The 20,137-nt window shown below is 56.3% G+C and overlaps 1 protein-coding gene across 1 annotated transcript in view; it reads right to left on the bottom strand.

The window, feature by feature from the left end:
* The window catches only part of BMP7 (bone morphogenetic protein 7), an 87,874-nt gene extending 69,022 nt beyond the window's left edge, over positions 1 to 18,852 (bottom strand). Inside the window, exon 1 of the mRNA XM_075527734.1 lies at positions 18,435 to 18,852. Within this exon, the coding sequence (XP_075383849.1) occupies positions 18,435 to 18,852 (418 nt within the window). The remainder of the gene's footprint in view (positions 1 to 18,434) is intronic.
* Between the last annotated feature and the right edge of the window lie 1,285 nt (positions 18,853 to 20,137).

Here is a 20,137-nt window from a genome sequence, read left to right as displayed (position 1 = left end):
TCACACTGCAGGAAGCACTATCTTTCTTAGAAGTACCTCCCACCCTGCTGCACCCCCAGCAGATGTCCCCTTGTGTCTCTGTTAGGTAGCAAGATAGGGGGTTGTTCCTCTCCATGCCTAGGGCCCCCCTAAGTTGGAAGCCAAAATAGCAGTGGTTCTCAACCTTCCTAAGGCCACGAACCTTTCATACAGTTCCTCATGTGGTGGCGACCCCCAACTATAACATTATTTTAGTTGCTTCTTCATCACTGTCATTTTGCTACTGGTATGAATCCAGTGACCCCCATGAAAGGGTCGTTTGACCCCCAAAGGGGTTGTGACCCACATGTTGGGAACTGCTGCAATAAGCTAAAGGGCACGTGCAAATTCAGGTCCTTGAGCCAGGAAGGCAGTACACCTGGGTGGGCCCCAAATTAGGCCAGGTGGGCTTAATTCACCCCATGGGGTCAACCACGCCTCCCAGCGGAAGGCCCTAAAAACCGAAACCTGGAGACCACGGCCCTCTTTTCCCATTGCTCCACTGCCTTCTACTTAGCCGTGCTGCGGTCTCGGGCTCTCTCTCGCTAACAATAATGCCCGACACTGCTTCCATCCTTTATAAAAACCCACCTGGATCACAAACTAGGCTTCAGAGTGAGCTCTTTCTCCTGCGAAGCCACGCACCGAGGCCTTTCCCACCCGAGAAGCCTCACATCTCCTTGCTCAGAACAGCACCCAGTAGTCATTTCAAGCAGCAGGGGAAGCCAGAAGGCAAGCATGTGACATGTGTGACGGCTGTGAGCGTAGACTGTCCGAGGACAGTGAGCGAGGTGAGGGGCTGAGGGAATGGACCTCCTGGTCCCCGACGCAGTCCTTTCCCAGGGCTGGAGCTTCCTGTCTTCTCGATGTCACCGGGCGCCCCTCAGTTCCCTGCAATTAGTCTCTCTGAAGCTAATTTGAGTGGATTTCTGTTACCTGCAACCAAAGCCTTCTGACAAATGCCCTTAAGAGTCCTGGAGGTATAGCAGGTGACCCGATGGGCTACTAACTGCAAGGTCAACAGTTTGAGATCACCAGGTACTGCTTGGGAGAAGGAGTGACCGGCTCAGAAACCCACAGGAGCCACCCTCCTCTGCCCTACAGGGTCGCTATGAGTCAGAATCAACACATCGATGGCAGCGATTTTAAAAATTTTGTTTCTACCACATGCACTCACAGAAACAGCCCCTGTAAATACCTCTTCTTCCTTCTGCCCGATCATCTTTCCAATTGATGAGCCCATGGATAGATACATCGAGGCCCATCGTATTGATCTTCTAGCCCCTTCTCCTCCCCTGAAGTAGTCATAGGTGCCCAGTGGCGTTGCTGGTGACAGTCCCACATTGCTCTGAGCAGTGTGGGCCCCGCATCCTCCAGCCCTGTCCCCCAGCAGCTCTTCACCCCTGGCTAGCACACAGTGACACAGATGCTTAAAATTCCGGGAGTGTTTAATGGGGCCATCCTTCTACCCAGAGGGAAACGGGAGCCACCCGTCTGACCAGACAGACAGCCCCAGCCCCACCCTGCCCTGGGCTCCCGCTCAGGAGATGACCACTCCTGACCATCCCCAGGCCGTTTTCAAGACCTTCTGCCCCGGACCCAGGAAATCATGAGGCTCCAGTCGATAACATCCAAATTGCTTGCAAAATTAGCTGTTGGCTAGACGCCCATCCGGTGTCAAGAGTGAGGGTAAAAAGTTGTACCTCCTTGTAGGTTCAGGTCTGGCAAGAAACGCAAGTCTCTTTATGGGCTGTGGGAGGGCCTGGTTAAATTGCTGTTGGCACACCGAGCCAGCCATCTACACCTATTCACACGCGGAACACTGACTTTGGAAACTCCCTCGGGCCTCTATATACCAGGCCCTGACACAGACATGCACAATACTATGAACACATAATGTATCCAAATCCAAGGGAGAGCAAAGCAGCAAGGAAGAGGAAGAGTGAAACAATGTAACCAGCAGGGATGAGCAACTCAGTAACCATTGACCACCTCCCACTGTGTTGTTCACAGAGGCGTTTCTTTCTTCCCATCCTCCCTTGCAGCAGTGCGGTTCTTGTAACTGTTTGTCTGAGACTAAAGGAAACATCTTTTGGGAACTTTTGAGAAACCAAGAGGCAGCTGATGAATGAAAGCTCTCTGGACCCTTAGCCTAACCTGGTGCCTTGAGTGTGTGCCTATGTGAGCATGCGGTGGCTGGGGCCCAGGCAGCCATTCTGTGACCAGGAGGAGCTGCTGAGGAAGGTAGAGGGGAAAGCTCACGGGTCCTGGCTGGTATCAGTCAACTGATGCTCCAGGCCTAAAACCAGCCCCACCCCGGCTGCTTGAAGACTTGTTCTGGAAGATAATGACCGGCTGCCATTGCTGAGGCCACGTTGGATGCTTCGTACCTGACAGCTGAGACACCACTCCTCTGAGGGCGGCAGGAAGCGTGCTTCTCACAGCACGTCCGGGCCCTCAGGGTGGCTCTAGTGTTTAAAGATAAGGATCTTGATAGAACACGAGCCCTAAATGTAAACCAATTATTTCATCTCGTGCAAGAGAGATGTAGCAATCCACCCCTACTACATGGAAAGAAACACTGGTGGGAGTGGCGGTGAAGGTGGACATGGTGGAGATGGTGGTAGAGATGGTGGAGGTGGTGGTGGACATGGTCGTAGTAGAGTTGGTGGTGCTAATGGTGGACATGGTGGTGGTGGTAGAGGAGGTAATGGAGGTAACAGTGATGGTTGGTGATGGAGGTGATGGTGGAGGCAGTGGTGGTAATAATGATGGTTTGGTGATGGTGGAAGAGGTGGTGGTAGAGGGTTTATCATATAGAGACACAGCCTCCAATCCAGTAGCTTCCTAAGAGGTTCACTCTGTCCAATTGCTGCGCTCCCTACCTGCTGCCTTTCATCTAACTTCTACGAGAGGCGTGATGACAGCATCCCAGGGAAAAGCAAACACCGAGAAGAAAGAACTGGAGGACAATGTGCTACAGGAATCCAGACGAGGGAAGCCATTTAGTGGGGAGACTGGGGAGCCAACACGTCATGTCATAACCCTGTTTTGATCACTGTTGTCCAGCAATGAGGCATCCATTCAGCGGGGGGTGGGAGTGGGGGGCGCCCACACCACGGTGCTGGGCATGTCTGAACCGTCCTCACTGAGCTGTCGGGGGAAGGCTACTGAGATGGCCAATGCTGGGTTGCCTATTGATTTGCAATCGAGGGAGAAGGTATATATTTGAGGGCCCCAGCTGGATTGAGGGGTGGTGGAGGTGGTGCTGGATCTGCGGCTGAAGGAAACCACCCGCAGCTGAAAGTTGTGGATCTAGAAGTCCCTGCGTGGTGGTCTGCTGGAGATTCAAGTCTACTTGGAGGCAGCACCAAGGAAAGGCCTGGCACTCTCCTTCTGAAAGAGCAACTTCACCAACCTCAGGGAGTGCAGTTCTCCTCGGACACCCAGCGGCTCACTTGCCTCAGGGGCAGTGGGCAGGTTCTGCAGACTGGCGGCTGCAGGCACTGCCTTGGGGGAAATCTCCAGGGATTGCGTTTCTCCTTGTCACCAGGTCCTCTCGTCCCAGCAGCCCGGAGCTCTGCACCAGCCCACCTCTGGAGGCCTGAGCATTCTGGTCCCTGTGATCACACACCACTGACCGGGAAGCAGAGCCAGGTGACCTGCCATCCGGGAGCCTGAGCAAGTGGCTTCTCTGCTGAGCCCCAGTCTCCTCACCTGTGAAAACGACTATAGAACCCACCATGGCTTGATGAGAGCTGGTGGGGTTGGGTCCCCTCAATTGGGCTGGGAAGTGTGGCTGTCTGTATTCAAAGAGGGACATGGGAGATGTCACCCTCCTACGTCAGACATGTGAAGCTGGACGCTGAGTCAGGACAACCAGAGAACGGGTGCATCTGTATTATGCCGGCGAAGACTATTCCAAGAACCACAGACTGCCATGAGGACCAACCGGCCTGCCTTGCAAGGCCAGCCACCGCACTCCAGAGAAGCAGGGATAGCGAGACTGAGTCTCACACACTTTGGACATGTCAGGAAAGGCCAGTCCCTGGAGAAGGACATCATGCAGGAAAAAAAGAAGGCCTTAGACAAGATGCCTGGGAGGGCAGGGCAGGACTGGGCGGAGCTGCGCTCTGTTGCACATGGGCACGATGAGCTGGAACTGGATTGATACCGCGGAATAACACCTCAAATTAAAAAACCCAAACTCATCGCTATCAAGCCAGTTCCAACTCAGAGCAAGCCTGTAGGACAGGGACGAACTTGCCCTGTGGGTTTCTGAGACTGGAACTCTTGACAGGAGTAGAAAGCCTCATCTCCATGCCCCCACACCCCCCTGCCCCGAGGAGAAGCTGGGCATTTCAAACCGCTGACCCTGAACTTAGCCAGCCAATGCGCAAGCACTACGCCACCAGGGCTCACGACCGAGTTGGGCAGAAACCAAGTTCATGAGGAGAAAACCGTAAACAAAACCTGGGTACAATTTCACTGGGAAACGTCTGTCAACATGATTGTTTTTCAGTTTTAGATTAGGCCAGCTCACGGTTACGTTTCTGGACCTGACAGAGCTGCTTTGGCCCTGAGCTGGCAGGTTCGCCAGAACTGATAAACACAGATTTTAATCAGCGGGAGGCGACTTTCGAGTCCGACAGGACACAAGCTGCTCCCTGCCTGGCCCCCTGCGCCCAGGTTGTCCTGTGGAGATGGGGCTCAGACCCCAGGCCCGGCGTGGAAGTCATGGGTACACCCTGCCCTGGGGCCCAGGGTGTGCTGGCCAGCGCGTCCTGCTACAGGAGCCAACAGGAGCCACCCCTAAGGACAGACAGGCGAGCGTTGCATTCTGGGCCGGTGTCCGCAGGCTGGTGTGTGAGCTCCGAACACCACTGACCTGACTCCCTGGATGTAAATGTCACCACAGCTGGGGAGGTGGGCACCCGGATGATCCCGAGCTGAGGAAGTGGGGCATAGCCGTTGAGTGCCTGTCCCGGGTCACAGGGCAAGCCAGGAGCAGTGGGGCGTGGTCGGGTCCACCACCCGAGCTGCTTTAAAGGATCAGAAAGCCACAGAAGGTGGAGGAGGGCGCTGTGTCCCAGTGGACGTAGGAGAAGCCACTCATGTCCCCAGGGAGCTCACGGCACACATCTTTGGGAAAGATGCCGGAAGTCCTCCAGAGGGGAACTCGGTCACCTTGGACTCAGGATGGTGGACATCCCCAAGAAGTCAGTGGGATCTGGGTGGCTGGCTGTTAGAACAAAATGATGAACAATACGACCCTTGGGTGTGTTGACCTGTTTGCTTTCCACCCTTCCACTTTCCCTGTCGTCATCAGGGCCATAGCATGCAAACTGCTGGGAAGGTCCAGGCAGTAAACCCCTCTGGCTTCTGGCGCCACACCGTCTCCGGTGGCGGACGATGGCCCTGAAGCAGCCACGGACCACCCAGACACGAACGAGCGTGGATGAGTGGGTGCCAATAAAACGTGACTGACACGCTGCCATCTCAGCCCCGGGTGCTACTTTCACATGCCAGCGATGCTCCCCTCCTCTGGGTGATTTTCCAAAAGTGAGACTCAGCCTGCGTTTGCAGGTGAAAAAACAAAAACGGGCCGAGTTTGGGTCCCCCGACTGCAGTTTCCAGCCTCTTGGGCTAAAGCATCACTGACTTGGAGCGGGGGCCTCCTGGGTCAGCATCGAGCTGTGTGCTCTGTGGGGTCTGCAGCAAAAGAAGCAGGTTGGCAGGTCTTTCATGCCACAACAGCAAAGCGCTCTCTTGGAAAGCTCCTTATGGCACAAGGGAGGCTTTCTGTGCTCTGCTCACCCCCGGAATGAAATACTCCCAACCCAGTTACATTACCTGGGCTGAGGGGGGAGGACAAGGGAAGAAGGGGCTTCCTCTCTGAGGAAGCTGGGGTAGAAAGATACAAGGATTGCATCACTCGTATCTACTGTATAGAGATTTTCCCTCTGGGGCCCCTTCTTATTGGCTGGCCACCCTTCTCACCTCCACCTCCACCCCCCCACCGTTTCTGTCCCAGGCAGAGCTGAGTCCCTGGGAGAGACTGTACTGTGTTCCTCTCAACCAGAAAACAATCCGGTTGAACATAATGGCGGTGTCCACACTCACCGCATGCCCCAGTGGGTTTGGGGACGGGGCTTCCTGAGTCTGAAGAAAGCTACCCAACACCGAGAGTGGTTCTCCACGGACACAGTTCAGCCCAGCAACGCCATGGTGAAGAGCATGTGCCACTGCCAGCTCAGAGGTCAGCAGTGTGAACCCCGGCAGCAGCTCCAAGGGAGAGAGGCCTGGCAATCTGCTGCCCCAACAACTGACCACTCCTGGATTCTGACTCACTTTGACGTAGTGTGGTGGAGTGGAGCTGCCCTGTGCCGGCGGCAACACCATCTGTAGGGAGGCAGACGACCCCGTCCTTCTTCTGCCAAGCACCTGACAGATTTGAACTTTTGATTCTCGATGAACACTTAACCCCTGCATCACCAGGGCTCCACCCCTTCAAGATGACAGCCTAGCCACTTCATGGAGCAGCTCTGCTCTATCACGTGAAGACACGGGAAGTTGGGACGGACTTGCTGTCCACAGCCATCAGGGACACGTGGCAGAGTCTGGACACGTGGTTAGTGGGCACAACAGAGGAGGCGGTGCTATTGGCATCTCCTGGGTAGAGACCAGGAGACTTGGTGGGGTAGTGGTCACATGTTGGGCTGCTAACCTCAAGGTCAGCCATTGGAAATCACCAGCCACCCCGTGAGACCAAGATTGGGTTGTCTACTCCCATAAGGAGTTGCCATCTCAGAACCCCACAGGAGCAGTTCTACCCTATCCTATAGGGTCGCTATGAGTCCGAATCCACTGAGTGGCAGTGAGTTTGGCTTGGGGGTGGGGAGGCTGCTGTCCACCCTGCCCTAACCCCTCCCTCAAGGGGCCCTTCCAGGTCCAGACCAGGTTCAAGGCAGCAGAGGGTGAGATTCCAGGGCCCCCCCCCACCCCCCACAGTATAGTAAGACAATTAAGGAGCTCAGGGTCTGAGCTGGTCCAAAGCAAGTAGCTTCGTTTATTGTTTCCTCCTAAGGGAAATGGCCAGCCAGTGCCTCCACCCTATAAACGTTTACTAGCCCAGCAAGATCGCAAGGCCCCACTGCTATTTTTAAGGGTTTCCTTCTCAACGAACGTGAGGTCAAGTTAGTCAGCAAGCGAACAAGAGGAGGGGGCCGTGTGTGTGAGACGGGTAATGAAATCCAGGAACCCAGAGGGAAAGACTAAAGAGCCCCCCCCAGCTGCGCTGTATCCCAAAATACAGGACCTCCTCGTGTTGGTGTTAGACAGACCGAGGGGTCATTTGTGCCTGAATTCCCATCGAGTTCTGTACATTGATTAGTTATAGTGCCCTTGGGGGCAAGGGGTGGGTACCAGGAAGCCATGGAGCCCAGGGGCGCAATCGTTCAGCACTTAGCTGCTCACGGAGAGGTCGGCAGTTTGAATCCTATGTCAGTCCACTTCCGTAAAGGCCAATGCCTAGAAAGCACTGTGGGGGCAGGCTTGCTGTCACCTGGGGTCCCTACAGGTCTGGATCAAGCCTGAGTACACTGGAGGCCAAGCACGCTGGCCAAGCTTCCCACATAGACCCCGGCACTGTCATCTCAGGGGGATGAGTCTTCTCATGTCCCTCCTCGCCCCCCCGCCCCCGGGCAAGCTTTCCCATGGCAGTTGCATGATCCACAATCCGTTTCCTTCTGCGGTAACTTCGGATTCACAGGGAAGGTGCAAAGAGAAAGCACAGGTTTCCTGAGAGCCTTCGCCCAGTTCCCCCCAGCAGGAGCACAGGACGGGTGTGCCCCTCGAAGGCCCGGGAAGAGCAAGCAGCTCTTCCTTCAGGGTGAGCCTGGCGGAGGCACTGCCTGGCAGTGGGCGGTCTCCTCATCAGGGCCAGCAGTTGGGCTCCCAATGCCCCTTGCCTTCGCTGGTAGGTGACTCATTTTACAAGTGGGAACCGAAAGAAGTGGTTATTCTTGAACCACGTGAACTTTGGGGAGGAGGTGGAAGCTTCTGGAAACACTGCTCTCCCTGACAGGGTGCCAGCCCATGGCAAAGGCCTCAGAGATGCCCTGGGATATTACCATTATATTTGTGGAGGGAATTTCAGGGTTTGGGAACACCAGGAAGGATGAACATGAACAGGATTTCCGCAGAAGTGTGGAACAATTGGCCCACAGGGCTGGAAAGGAGCTCTGGAGGAAGGCTTGACTTCCCCCCACTACCCCCCTCCCCAGCAGCTCCAGAGGAGAAAAGACTTGGTGCTCTGCCCCCCCTAAAGGGTCATGGCCAAGAGAACCCTATGGGGTGGTCTGCACTGTCCCCTGGAGTTGCCGTGAGTCGGAATCAACTCTCAGCATCTAACCTCCGAAGGCTGGAAGACGAGGATCTTAACCCAGCCATCATGTGCTTCTCCCACCGCGGTCTTGGTATCAAGCAAGAGGGTCTTCCTAAGTGACGGCATGGTAGGTGGCAGATGGGACCCCTCAGCCCGCCGTGGGTCTGGTCACGTGACTGGCTCTGGGCAGGGAGGGCAGTAGCGGGGCACATTGCTCCCAGGTGGCAATTTTAAAAGCCAAGATGAAACACACATGGTCTGCCTGGGAGGGGCCCTGGTGACGCACTGGGCGGCTAACCGACAGCTCAGCAGTCAGAACACCCCAGTGGCTGGGAGGGAGGAAGATGAGGCGTTCTGCTCCAGACAAGATTTACAGTCTCAGAAACCCACAGGGTCCTCGAGGGGTTCACCCTCTGGTCTCAGAGGTTCACCATGAATCAGAACTGACTGGGGCGATGGCAGTGAGTTGGCTTGGTTGGGTTTCCCTTGGGTAAGGAGCCCAGGTGGGTTAAGCACCCAGCTGCAGTTCCAACCACCAGCAGGAGGATGTGGCAGGCAGCCTGACAGTCTCAGAAACCCCATCCACCCTGCCTTGTGGCATCACCAGGAGTTGGCATCAATCAGATGGCATAAGAAGTAGGGCTTTTCTCTCTGGTTCACTAGTCGTTGCTGCTGGCAAGGTCAGAGAGGGTTCTAGCCCACCAGCCGCTCCTTGGGAGAAAGAGGAGCCTATTCGTTCCCATAACGGTTCACAGTCTCAGAAACCCACAGGGGAATTCTCCTCGGTCTTAGGGGCTTGCTATGAGCACACCTGACTCAGTCATACCGAGTCGGGGTTCTGGTAAAGTATCCAGTGGCATTCTATCAGCCCTTCCCCCACCAGCCCTTCCAAGGACCAGGATCGCAAACCTTGTGCTTTTAAATCCCTGGGATGGTGAACTTGCTTGTTCCCAGCCCCCTAGCCCCATCCCTACTTAGCAGCGTATGCCGACTAGGCAAAGGAGCAAAATATTGGACATTTGAAGAAAAAAACACACACACCCAAACTGATCATTTAGAGCCAGACCTTCTGCTCTCTGACTCCCCAAAGTTGAACCATGATTTAAAACAAAATGCTCAAAAGACACCCCACACCACTGGAAATCTTAATGATGCTGCCAACTTGATTTCTTCTGTTAATGACGAGTTGGCAGCGCTTTCCTCTTGGGAGCCCCCTTGTCCTGTGTCTCTGGGAGTCTCTGCTTTGCACAGGCCACAGCATGGGGCCACGTCACTTGCTTCTATTTAGGGTGTACACTCCCAGCAGTTACTGCTGGCCATGTAGGATCTAAAGCACCCCGCGGGCGCCTGACTAAGCCAGGCACACACACAGGCCATCTCTGAGCACCTTCGAAGCCATCAGAACTTGGCACGGCGGTTCCCAAGGAGGACAGCAAGCAGTGCACCCTTCTTCAAAGGCCAACCCACACTCCGCTGAAACCACAACAGCGCCGAACCACCGAGTGTGCCCACTGGGAAGTGGCAGGACCAATGAGCCCCTAGACCCAGCTATGCAGACTGTCTTGCTAATGCTCAGATGTGTTTCTTTCTTTCTTTTTTTTACCTTCCCAAATGACATGAAAGCGAGAGCAAGCGGCTGGTGATGCAAGTCCATACAGGCCCAAGTCCAATGCTGAAAACATGCAAGCCCTCGTCGAGTCTGGAAACAGTACAAGTTTTTATTCACAGCCAAATTTAATTAAGCCAGGCAACAAGAGCTTGAAACTTGAAGGCTTCTCCGGGAGATAAAGATATGAAAGAGTCCCACGTGACCTCGGGGAGCATGGGGAACTTAATACTCGCTAAGTAGGATTTTTCAGACCGTATAGAAAGAGCTGCAGGGGAGTTATGGGACACTTGGAGTGAAAGCCCACCCCCATGGCCCTGGCATGTGCTCTTTCGTGCTTAAGTCTCCAGAGACTTCTCAGCACGCTGAGTGCACACAGGGCTTTGTTGGTGCAGCCTGACCCCGGGCTGGGGGACGCCGGCCAGCCAGGAGCCGGTGGGAGTGTGTGTGTGTGTGGGGGGGGGGGTGGAGGTGGAGTGGCACGGAGGCCAGGAGAGGGGGAGCAGCCTTGCACCTGCTTCAGGCAAGAGTGGGAAGTTGCACTGTTGCGTTCCAGAAGGCTCCAGGCTTGTCATTCTCTTGAAGGAAGACGCCGTTTGTACTTTGTCTTTCAGAGAGAAGGAGGAGGAAGAAAAAGCTGGATGGTGCTCACCCGGTCCTGCACGCCCCTTCCCAACCCCCTCCTGCATTAAATGGTTATTTTGGGATACATTTTAATTTAGAGGGAATCTGCAAAGCCAGCACTGAGAATTCTCATCCACTGCTTGCCCCTGCCTCAGTTCTCCTAGAAGGGCAATGGCTAAGTAGCAGGAGCCCTGGTGGTGCAGCAGTTAAGTGCTCAGCCACTGACCAAAAGGGTCTAACCCAGAGGTTCTCAACCTGTGAGTCGTGACCCCTTTGGGGGTCAAAAGACCCTTTCACAGAGGTCACCCAATTCATAACAGTAGCACAATTTAGTGAAGTAGCCACGAAAACAATTTTATGATTGGGGGATCACCGCCACATGAGGAACTCTAATAAAGGGTAGAGGCATCAGGAAGGTTGAGAACCACTGCTCTAACCCATCCAGCGACCCAGAGCAGGAAAGAGCTGAGACTCCACCCCATGAACGTGACAGCCTGGGCCCCTCTCTGGGGCAGCTCTATTTCATCACACAGGGGTCCCCATGAGTCCAAATCAACTTCACAAACACAACAAAAAGCAAAACGCATCAGTGACAGGCTGTTAACCACAAGGTGAGCAGTTTGAAACCACCAACCCTCACTGGGAGACAGACGAGGCTGTCTGCTCCCTCGGAAACCCACAGGTGCCCCCAACCCAGTCCTATGGGATCGCTGGGAGTCGTTATCGGCTCATGGCAGTGAGTTTGGATCTTTGAGGAAAGCAAGAGAAGGTCCCAGCATGATGCTCTGGGGTCCTCCTGGTCCTCAGGTTGAGTGTCTTCATCCCAAGGTAGGGACTGGAGACACAGGACACAGGTGCCCATGCATCCCTGTGGGGCCATTTTCTCAATATCTTTAAAGTAGCCTCCCTGCCCTTGAGTCCACGCCGACTCATCTCGACCCTATAGAACAGGGTAAAACTGCCCCTGTGGGTTTCCGTGAATGTAAACTCTTTACAGGAGTAGAAAGCCTCCTCTTTATCCCAAGGCGTGATTAGTGGCTTCGAACTGCTGACCTTGGGTTAGCATCCCAATGTATAACCAGCTTTTTAAACGTAAGTCATTAAAACCTGAATTTTGCACCAATATTCATCAGAGTAGCTATTGATCTGGCTGCCACAATAAACAGAGCACCCCCATTTACTATGCACCCAATCATGTCGCCCTCCGCACCTGCCTGCTAAGGAGGGGATGCTCACCAACCATCAGAAGATGAAACAAACGCAGAGAAGTCAAGTAACCTGCCCAAGGTCACGCAGCCGACAGGCAAGCAGAGAGGGAGCCGACACAGGGGTTTAGGCTGGGGGTGAGGGCCGCCCTGGGGAAGCTGCTCCATCAGACCTCGCCAAGTCACACCCACCGCTGTCACCGAGAACTTCCGTTACACGGCAGTGGCGCCCCCCAGCCCCCCACTCCATATATCACCCAGAATTAGTTGTGAAGTGTCAGGAAACCTGGCCAGGCAGCCGCAAGCACCGGCAGCGAGGGCTGGGAGGTTTCACTGAGAAGTTCTTTCTATAAAGCAGCGGTTGGCAGCCCCCGCTCCCGCATGGGAACAAATTAACATTGGCATTTCAAACACAGGAAAGGGAGGAAATTGGAAACACAGTTTAAACTTGGCCAGCCCTTTGAAATACTGTACCATGCTACCGACATCAATTAATGAAAGGCAGGGCTATGCTGAGCCGCTCGGGTTTGGTAATGCATTAACACACGTTCAACATGTTTGTACAGGAACCGGATTAAAAGCACCCTGGCTCCAAAACAATAAAGCAATTACCCCAAAACTGGAGCCTTCGGAGTTGTCATTAATTCAATCCACCCCATGCACATCGGCAGAGGCTTTGCGCGGCTCCCGAGATGCCTGCAGATGCGTGAACGCAGCAGCAGCATGGCGAAGGCTGCTCGGGGTCGCTGCTGCTAGTAGGTGTCAAGCTTAAGGTGCTGGCTCTCAGATCCTGCCCCCCACCCCATCATAAACACTGAGCTTGGGGGCAGGGGGCAGGGGGCGCAGCAGCAGAGGCAGCTCTGGTCTTCACCTGCATTGGGGTCAAGCAATGTTCCGCTGGGGAAGGTTAACTATGAAATCTCTGTTCCCTATTAAGGAATACCAGGGTGCATTTTTGTCCAATATTATTTGTCAAATGCCATTCACCGTAGAACCTGGAATTCCATCGCAGCTGAACACACAGCTAATACCAAGCAGCTCATGTAACAGCCATGGTGGGACCCAGGATCATCTGCCGTTAAAGAGGAGGCAGAGGCCCCTACCCCATCTTCCTTCTGTCAACCTTCTTTCTGTCACCGGGAGTTCTGTGGCAAATAAACCATGGTGTCCCAGCCACCCGGTGCAAAGGAGCCCAAGTGCTGAGAGAACGGACAACCAAAAAGGCGAGTCCCAGTCGAACGCTCATTTCAGAGAACGCTGAGCAAAGGATTGTGGGTGCCCTGGGTGAATCTCAAGGAGTCCTGGGGGCATGATCGGTGATGAACTGGGCTGCCAACTAGAGTCAGTAGTTCAAAACCACCAGCTGCTCTGAGGGAGAAAGATGAGGCTTTCTACTCCTGTAGAGAACAGTCTTACAAACCCACAGGGACAGGTGTACCTGTGCTATAGGGCAGCTATGTGGCGGGGGAGTTTTTTGGATTTGTTACTTTCAATTGGGTGACTCTCAAATTTCTGGCTTGTAGTAGAAACCCTGGGAGATAGACGAGGCTCTCTACTCCCGTAAAGAGTTAGTCTCAGAAACCCACAGGGGCAGCTCTACTCTGTCATGAGAATCAGAGTTGACTCAATAGCAGGGAGCTTAATAGAAAGACGGTGCGCTGTCTGGATACTAGCACCTTCAGGTACTGAGGCTGTGAGAGTCCCACCTGAGTCCTCACACCAGTGTTACCTTGCTGGCCCCTCTCCCTGTGGACGTCACCCCTCCCCACCACGTTGGCCTGGGCTCCTTCAAGCTGGAGCTGTCGGAGTGTGGAAAGCGGGATGCCATATATCTGTGGCCACACATTAACAGTTTCTGTGTAAATATTGGTATTTCCTTACCCCGTGGAGGCAAGAGGCGGCAAAATGGCACCAGCACACTTGATTTCAACTAATTAACAGCGGGGGCATTGTGCAACCCAATATATTGATTTTACCAAGGCGCGGGGGGGGGGGGGCTTGAACCTAAGTGTACACCAGCTGGCTCAACCCTCGCTCCCATGCCCCTGCAAATCCCTGGACTGCATCTGACAACAGTATGGCAGTGACCCGGCCACAGAGACAGCTCCCACCCTAGGTCTGAAGAGCTGCCTCAGGAAAAGGGTCAGGGCTCCCAAGTGGGCACAGCCCCATCAGAGAGTCTGGCTGGGGAGATGGTGGGCAGGCGGAGAAGGGTGGAGGCAGGGGAGTGTTAGGACACTGGTGATTATAATGGGCCAAGTATGACCTTACCCAGAAAGGGGAGGTGGGGGAGGGTGGATATTAAGGCGATAGGGCGATCAATCATCTTGGTGGGACTCTCCCTGTGATGAAGTCACCACTTGTCTGTGCGTTTGGGCCCATGTGATATGCGCTCACATCACAGGCATCCGGGTGGCGCACCAGCTGTGAGTCTCGCAGGCCAGACTCGCTGCTGGCCGTGGTCCGTGAGCGCATGTACACACACACACACACACACACACACACTGCTCAGTGCCCAACAGAGAATCACACCCCTGGGTGCCCTGTGACCCAATTCCCCCAGGCTACCTCCCTTGGACCCCCCTCTCACCAGCCCACTCTACAACTGGGATGAACACCCAAACAAACAGAAACCAAACCAGCCCCCCCCCCAAGACTGGCACCTGGGGAGGGGGGTACGGGACAGCTGTAACCTGTTCTTAGCCCCAAAGGGAAATCCATGGAAGATCAAGAGTTCAAATTGGGGTCACACATCCTTGGGGAGACTGGGTGGGGTGGGGGATCTTTGAGCTCTCTAAGCAGGCAAATGGGGTTCTGAAAGGGTTTACTGAAAGCACAGCTGCCGATACAGTCGTGCAGGGAAGGCCCTTTGCAGAAGGGAAGAAAGAGGGGGGGGGCTGGGTGACATCTATATTAACCTTTGGCTGCTTACCAGGGAGGGCCGGCGCGGGCTGGAATGCGGAGCGGCCCTTCCAAATTTTAACACAAGCCAGGTTACAGCTGCAGATGCCTGCAGTCCAGGCTCCCTCCGCGAAGCACTCCCTGAAGGAAATTTTTAAAACTGTAACAGAATCTTTCTCTAATACTCTACAGTGGTAGGGCCTGTTCTTAAGGAGCAGAAGAAGCCATCTTAATGCCAAACACTTGTCAACAAAAAGGACAGCCAGATGGCACACAGCGCAGCTCAGGACTGCTCCAGCCCGCTCCCCATGCTCGGGCCTGACAGAAACAAAAGACACTTTCAGCGGATGCCTCCGCACAGCATGGAATGCCCACCTTTCTCCCTTGTGCGTTTGTTTGGTTTGCTTCCTGATTTTGTTTCAAAGACTCAACTGACTCCATGAGTCAGAGACCTGGATGCTCACGGCCAACCTTCCTGCCAGCAGGTTGTCCCAAAGCAAGGGTGGTAATGGGTTTTTGGGGGATTCGAGGGATTTGATAGGTGTTGGGGGGTAGGGTGGGGGAGATGCAGGGAGGAGCTCCAGAGGTCACTGGTTTTGAATTCCAAAAAAATGAAGTCTGCCCCAAGGCGTCGGGGGCTTGTCAATCCAAACACAAGTTGACAAGTTTCACCATTGAATTTGAGGGGCCCTGCCTGGCCTGGGAGTGGTCCATCCCACACTCGGGCCACTAACCTAGCTCCCAGGGCTCCAAGAGCCAGGCTGGTCTTCATCAGGAGGTGCAGTCTGAAGTCCTTGTTCCCAGGGCCTGGTTTTGTCATGAGCTCCCCCTTGCCTTTAAAGTCCCGCTCAGCCTGGCAAAAAGCTTGGATTCCAAGCAGAACAACTTGTAGGACCAGAAACCAGTCTGGCTGCCAGCGGGAAGAAGAACCACGCAGGTCTGCGAAAGCCTTCAGCATCCCAGCCCCACAGCTGGCTGGCCAGCCAAGGTCCCCCAGCTCACACGCAGGTATGTGCTGGGCGGGCCAGAGAGCCAGTCTCCCAGGGAAGAGCTCCATCCAGGCTTCCCAAGTCTCCCAAATGATAACAAGGAAGGGTTTGCCAAGAGCGACTGGTATTTTTCTCACTCATGGGGGAGGTGTGCATAGACCTACGGACAAGCAAAAGCCAAACTCACAGCCATCGAGTCCTCTCCCATTTGTAGCCGCCCTAGAGGACAGAGTGGCACTGCCCCTGTTGGTTTCCGGGATTATAGCTCTTCACAGGAGTAGAAAGTCTCTACCTTCTCCTCCACTGAACTATACAAATTGTGATTTGCAATCGCAGGGAAGTGAGCATGATTTCTCAGCAAATTCAGCTGCCCTCCTATCCCACCCCACTCCCGGGTCCTCTTCCAACCCCACTGCCACCTTCAAGATCAAATCGATGGGCCGCCCAGTTTCTCCACAGGCTGTTGCTGAGCAGAAATGAAAGACCAAACTCAGAAGGGACTCCAGGAAGGGCCCAGGCCTTGGCCTAACTCCTTAGCATCGGTTGAGGGAGAGGGAGAGAGAGGGGGGACATGATTGAGTGAGCGTGTCCTGTTATTGCGGATCCACCATCTCCTGTGGAGCGATGTTCCAGCAAGCGAGACCTGAGAAAACTAGGAAGACTGCCCGAGAGCCCAAAGCCAGCCCAGCTGATGGCGAGGCACAGACAAGCCTGTCTTTGTCCTTTTGAGATGAAAGAAGTGGGGCTGGCGGGGTTGAAAGGTGTGTGTGCGGCCCAGGAAAACCAGCAGGCTGGGGCCCTCCCAGGCGAGTTCTGGCCTGCTCTCACCACCCACGGGGGCAAGGAGCCCTGCCCCCAGTCCCCAGAGGCATACCGGGAGCAACCTGCTCCTCCTCTGGGGAGGGCCCCCTCCCCCTCCAATCCGGTCAAGCTGCCTGCCAGTGGCTAGGAATTAGGCGCTTTTTGCAAGACTTTGCAGAGCAGTTTACAGAAGGCCCAGCTTCCAAATGCCTTTGTAATGACCCCAGCTGGGCTCTGCAGGCAGCGGGGCTGGGGTTGGCTAGTTCACTGAGAAGTCTGGGTACCCCACCCAACAGGACACCATAACAGGACCACTCCCGGCCACCCCCACCACACACACACACACACACACACACACACACACACACACACACACACAGGACCCTGGCTCACCAGGCTTTGTTTAGCCTGGGCTAAGGTGCCACTCCATTTATTCTTAGGTCTAGAATTGTCCTTCAGGTTTTTGCAAGGAAACAGCAAAAAAAGTCAGATCAAAGAGAAGATATTGAAAAGTCTAGACCACCCTCTATCCATCCTCAGAGCTGCTTCTCAGGCCCCGGCAAAAGCTTCCCTTTCTCAAAGCCCTGTGCCTGACCCTGAAGACACTCTGGCCCGCATGCAGTCTGGCTGACCTGTCCCTCACTTTCCCCACCCCATACATCTTAGCCTTGTTCGTAACAGGCCGCCTCGCTTCGTGTCATTTAAACTTTCTTCTGGGTCTTCGGGGGCGTCTCCGCCTCCCACCCCCGGCTGGCTCACTGACCCACCTTCCTCTGTTGGGGTCTGACCGGGGGAGAAGGTGCACCCCCCGCCTCCCCTGCCCGCAGCCGCAGGCCGTCACGCCGCTGCCGGCTCCCCGCTTGAGTAGATGGGCCATTCGTTCCACGTTGACACAGCGTCCGTGGGCGGAAGCTTGTCGTCGCGCCTCCGTTGGGATTTCCACTGAGACACAGGTAGAAGGAAAGCTACAAAGGAAAGGGAGCGATGGGGGCGTGGGGTGGGGAGGTAGTAGCAGGGAGCGTTATCTCAAAAACCAAATCTTTAAGCCTGGTCCCTACAGCGCGCGCGGCCGGGGCTGGGTTTGAGCAGGTCCGTGAACGTGCGCGGCCCCAGACGGAGGGCCGCTCCAGGGCCCCGCCGGGTCTGCCCAGCCGCCCCCGGCCGCGTCGGCTCCGAGATCCCGCGCCACCCAATCGCCAAAACCGGTGGTTTCGCGCGCCACACGTGATAAACGCTGAAAATGGATTCTGCCCGCCCGGGACCTATCATTAAATATTTAAAATAGAAAGTTCGCAATGGCAACGTTTCTGCCCGAGCAGGGAGACTGAGAGAGGGGGGCGCTGGCGACGAGGTGGGGGGCGGGGGGAGGCCCGGCGGCGCCGCGGGCGCGCTGCTAGCCAAGGAGGCGCACCGGGAGCGAACAGGTAGGGCTCGCCAAGGCGGGGGCCCGTCGCGCTGCCCCGGCAGCCAGGGCCATCCGGGGTGAGCGGGGCCGAGGACCCGCGAGAAGACAGCCCTCTGCAAAGGGACCTTGTAAATCCAGGTAGAAACAGCCGGGCAGGCCAGGGGACCGCTCACATGACCAAGTCCCGCGCTTTGAACTGAGCGGAGATCCCGGCCGGCGCCTCTGGGTTGATCTCAAGGAGCAGCCGATAACCTAACCCGGAGGGGGCCGGGGTAGGGGGCGCTTAGGATGGACGCGTCCCTCCCGGAAACACTCACAGGCCAGCTAAGCCGACCTCGCCCTACCTGGGGTAGGGGTCCACTAGGGCCGGAGGTGGGAGACCCTCAGCCGGGCACTGTCGGCTCTACAAACGGCCGGGAAAAGGTGGGCAGCTGGAGAAGGAAGTGACCCCCTCCCTATCGCCCGGACGAGGCGCGCGCCCCCTCCTGCAGTCACTCACCCAGGTTAACGAAGCTCATGACCATGTCGGCGTCGGTGAGGAAATGGCTATCTTGCAGGCTGGCCAGAGGGGGGCCCTGGGTGCTGAAGACGGCCTTGTAGGGGTAGGAGAAGCCCTGGCCGTCGGCTCCGCCACCTTCCTCCACCGCCATAGCATTGTACAGGTCCAGCATGAACATGGGCGCCGAGTTGTGCTTGCCCTGGAGATGGGGGCGCGGGCGGTGGGGCAAGCCCAAGATGGAGAGGATCTCCCGCTGCATCTCGCGCCGCTCCTGGCTGCGGAGGCGCCTGTGGATGAAGCTGGAGTGCACCTCGTTGTCCAGGCTGAAGTCGGCCAGCGCGGCGCGCAGCAGGAGCAGGGGCACCCAGAGCGCCGCGAAGCTGGGGGGCGCAGCGCCGCGCCACGAGCGCACGTGCATCGCGCCGGCTCTTCGCGCCGCGCGGGCACCAGGCTCCGGGCGTGGGGTCCCGCGCCGCCCCAGGTGGCGGAGAAGGGCAGCGGTGTCCACGCCGTTCAGTCACTTGCTGTAGACCAGTCCTGCTGTGCCCGCGGCGGACATGGCCCCTCCCCGGCCGGCTGCGCGCTGCCCCGGCCCCCGGCCCGCCTCGGGCTGGCCCCGGGGCCCCTCGCCCGGCGTTCGCTGGGGCGCACGGCCGGGCTTGGCGAGCGTCTGGAGGGAGCGAGCGAGGAGGCTGGCGCGGGTGGGAGGAGCAGCCCGCAAACCTCGGAGCTGGGAGGCGGTGGCCTGGCGCTCGGGCTCTCCAGAGCGCTCTCCCCTCGGGCAGTGGCGACCCGCCTGCTTCCGACCTCCAGCGCCGCCCAGGACAGCGGGGATCTGGGTCGTTCTCTGGGCCCTGCGCGCCAGATCGCAGGAGAGGCCGCCGTGAGAGCCCCAGACTGTAAGCGCTGGAGCCTGGGAGGAGGAGGAGGAGATGGGGGGAGAGGAGGGCGGGCTTCCAGGGGCCCCTCCCGCGCCGGCGGCCTCCCACCTGCCTCGGCCCCGCCTTCCCCCATGCTGCGCCCAATGGGTTCATTCAATCCTCTTAGAGCGCTGGACAAATATTGACCGAGTGCCCACCGGGTGCCCAGCGCGGAATCCCAGTCGGCCCTGCCCTCTTGGGGCCCGCAGTCGGGACAGGGAGGGAGGCCCGAGAAGGGGGCTCGAGGGTTGATCAGGGCAGCCAGCAGAGAGGCTGAGCTGCAGCGGAGCGCGGAGGAAACGCGGGAATCGTAGATGACTTCCGAAGGAGGTGGCCCCTGAATGGGCTTGTCCCTCTGCCCCTCTCGGGCCTGCTCCCCCGCTCGCCTCACTCGAGCTTGCAGACACCTCCCTGCTGCCCCCGCGCCTCCCCAAACTCTTGGGCAGCTTGGTTTTGCACGTGCGTCCCCTGGGTCTGGATGGAGTTCCAGCACCCCTGACACCCCGCCCCCCCACCCCCTGCCTTCTGTCAGAGCAATCCCTACGGAACTGACGAGGTTTCATTCGTCCTATTTTAAAATTCGGGAAGAGGTTCCCGCGCCTTTCAAAACTCACTAGAGCCAGCTTGGGAATTTAGGTTCTTTATCATCCGGGAAAAGTATGCAAATCTAGAATGCTTCCTCTTGAAATGTAAGCATGAGGGAAACTCACACCCGACCTCCCACTTTTCTGCAAGGAGATTAGCATAACTCTAGGGGGCCCGCCCTGAAGATACTGGTAAATT

Source organism: Tenrec ecaudatus, chromosome 12 (assembly GCF_050624435.1).
Source record: "Tenrec ecaudatus isolate mTenEca1 chromosome 12, mTenEca1.hap1, whole genome shotgun sequence".
Taxonomy (NCBI): Eukaryota; Metazoa; Chordata; class Mammalia; order Afrosoricida; family Tenrecidae; genus Tenrec; species Tenrec ecaudatus.
Note: the sequence above shows the minus strand (reverse complement) of the source record. Positions and strands in the feature narration are given on the sequence as shown.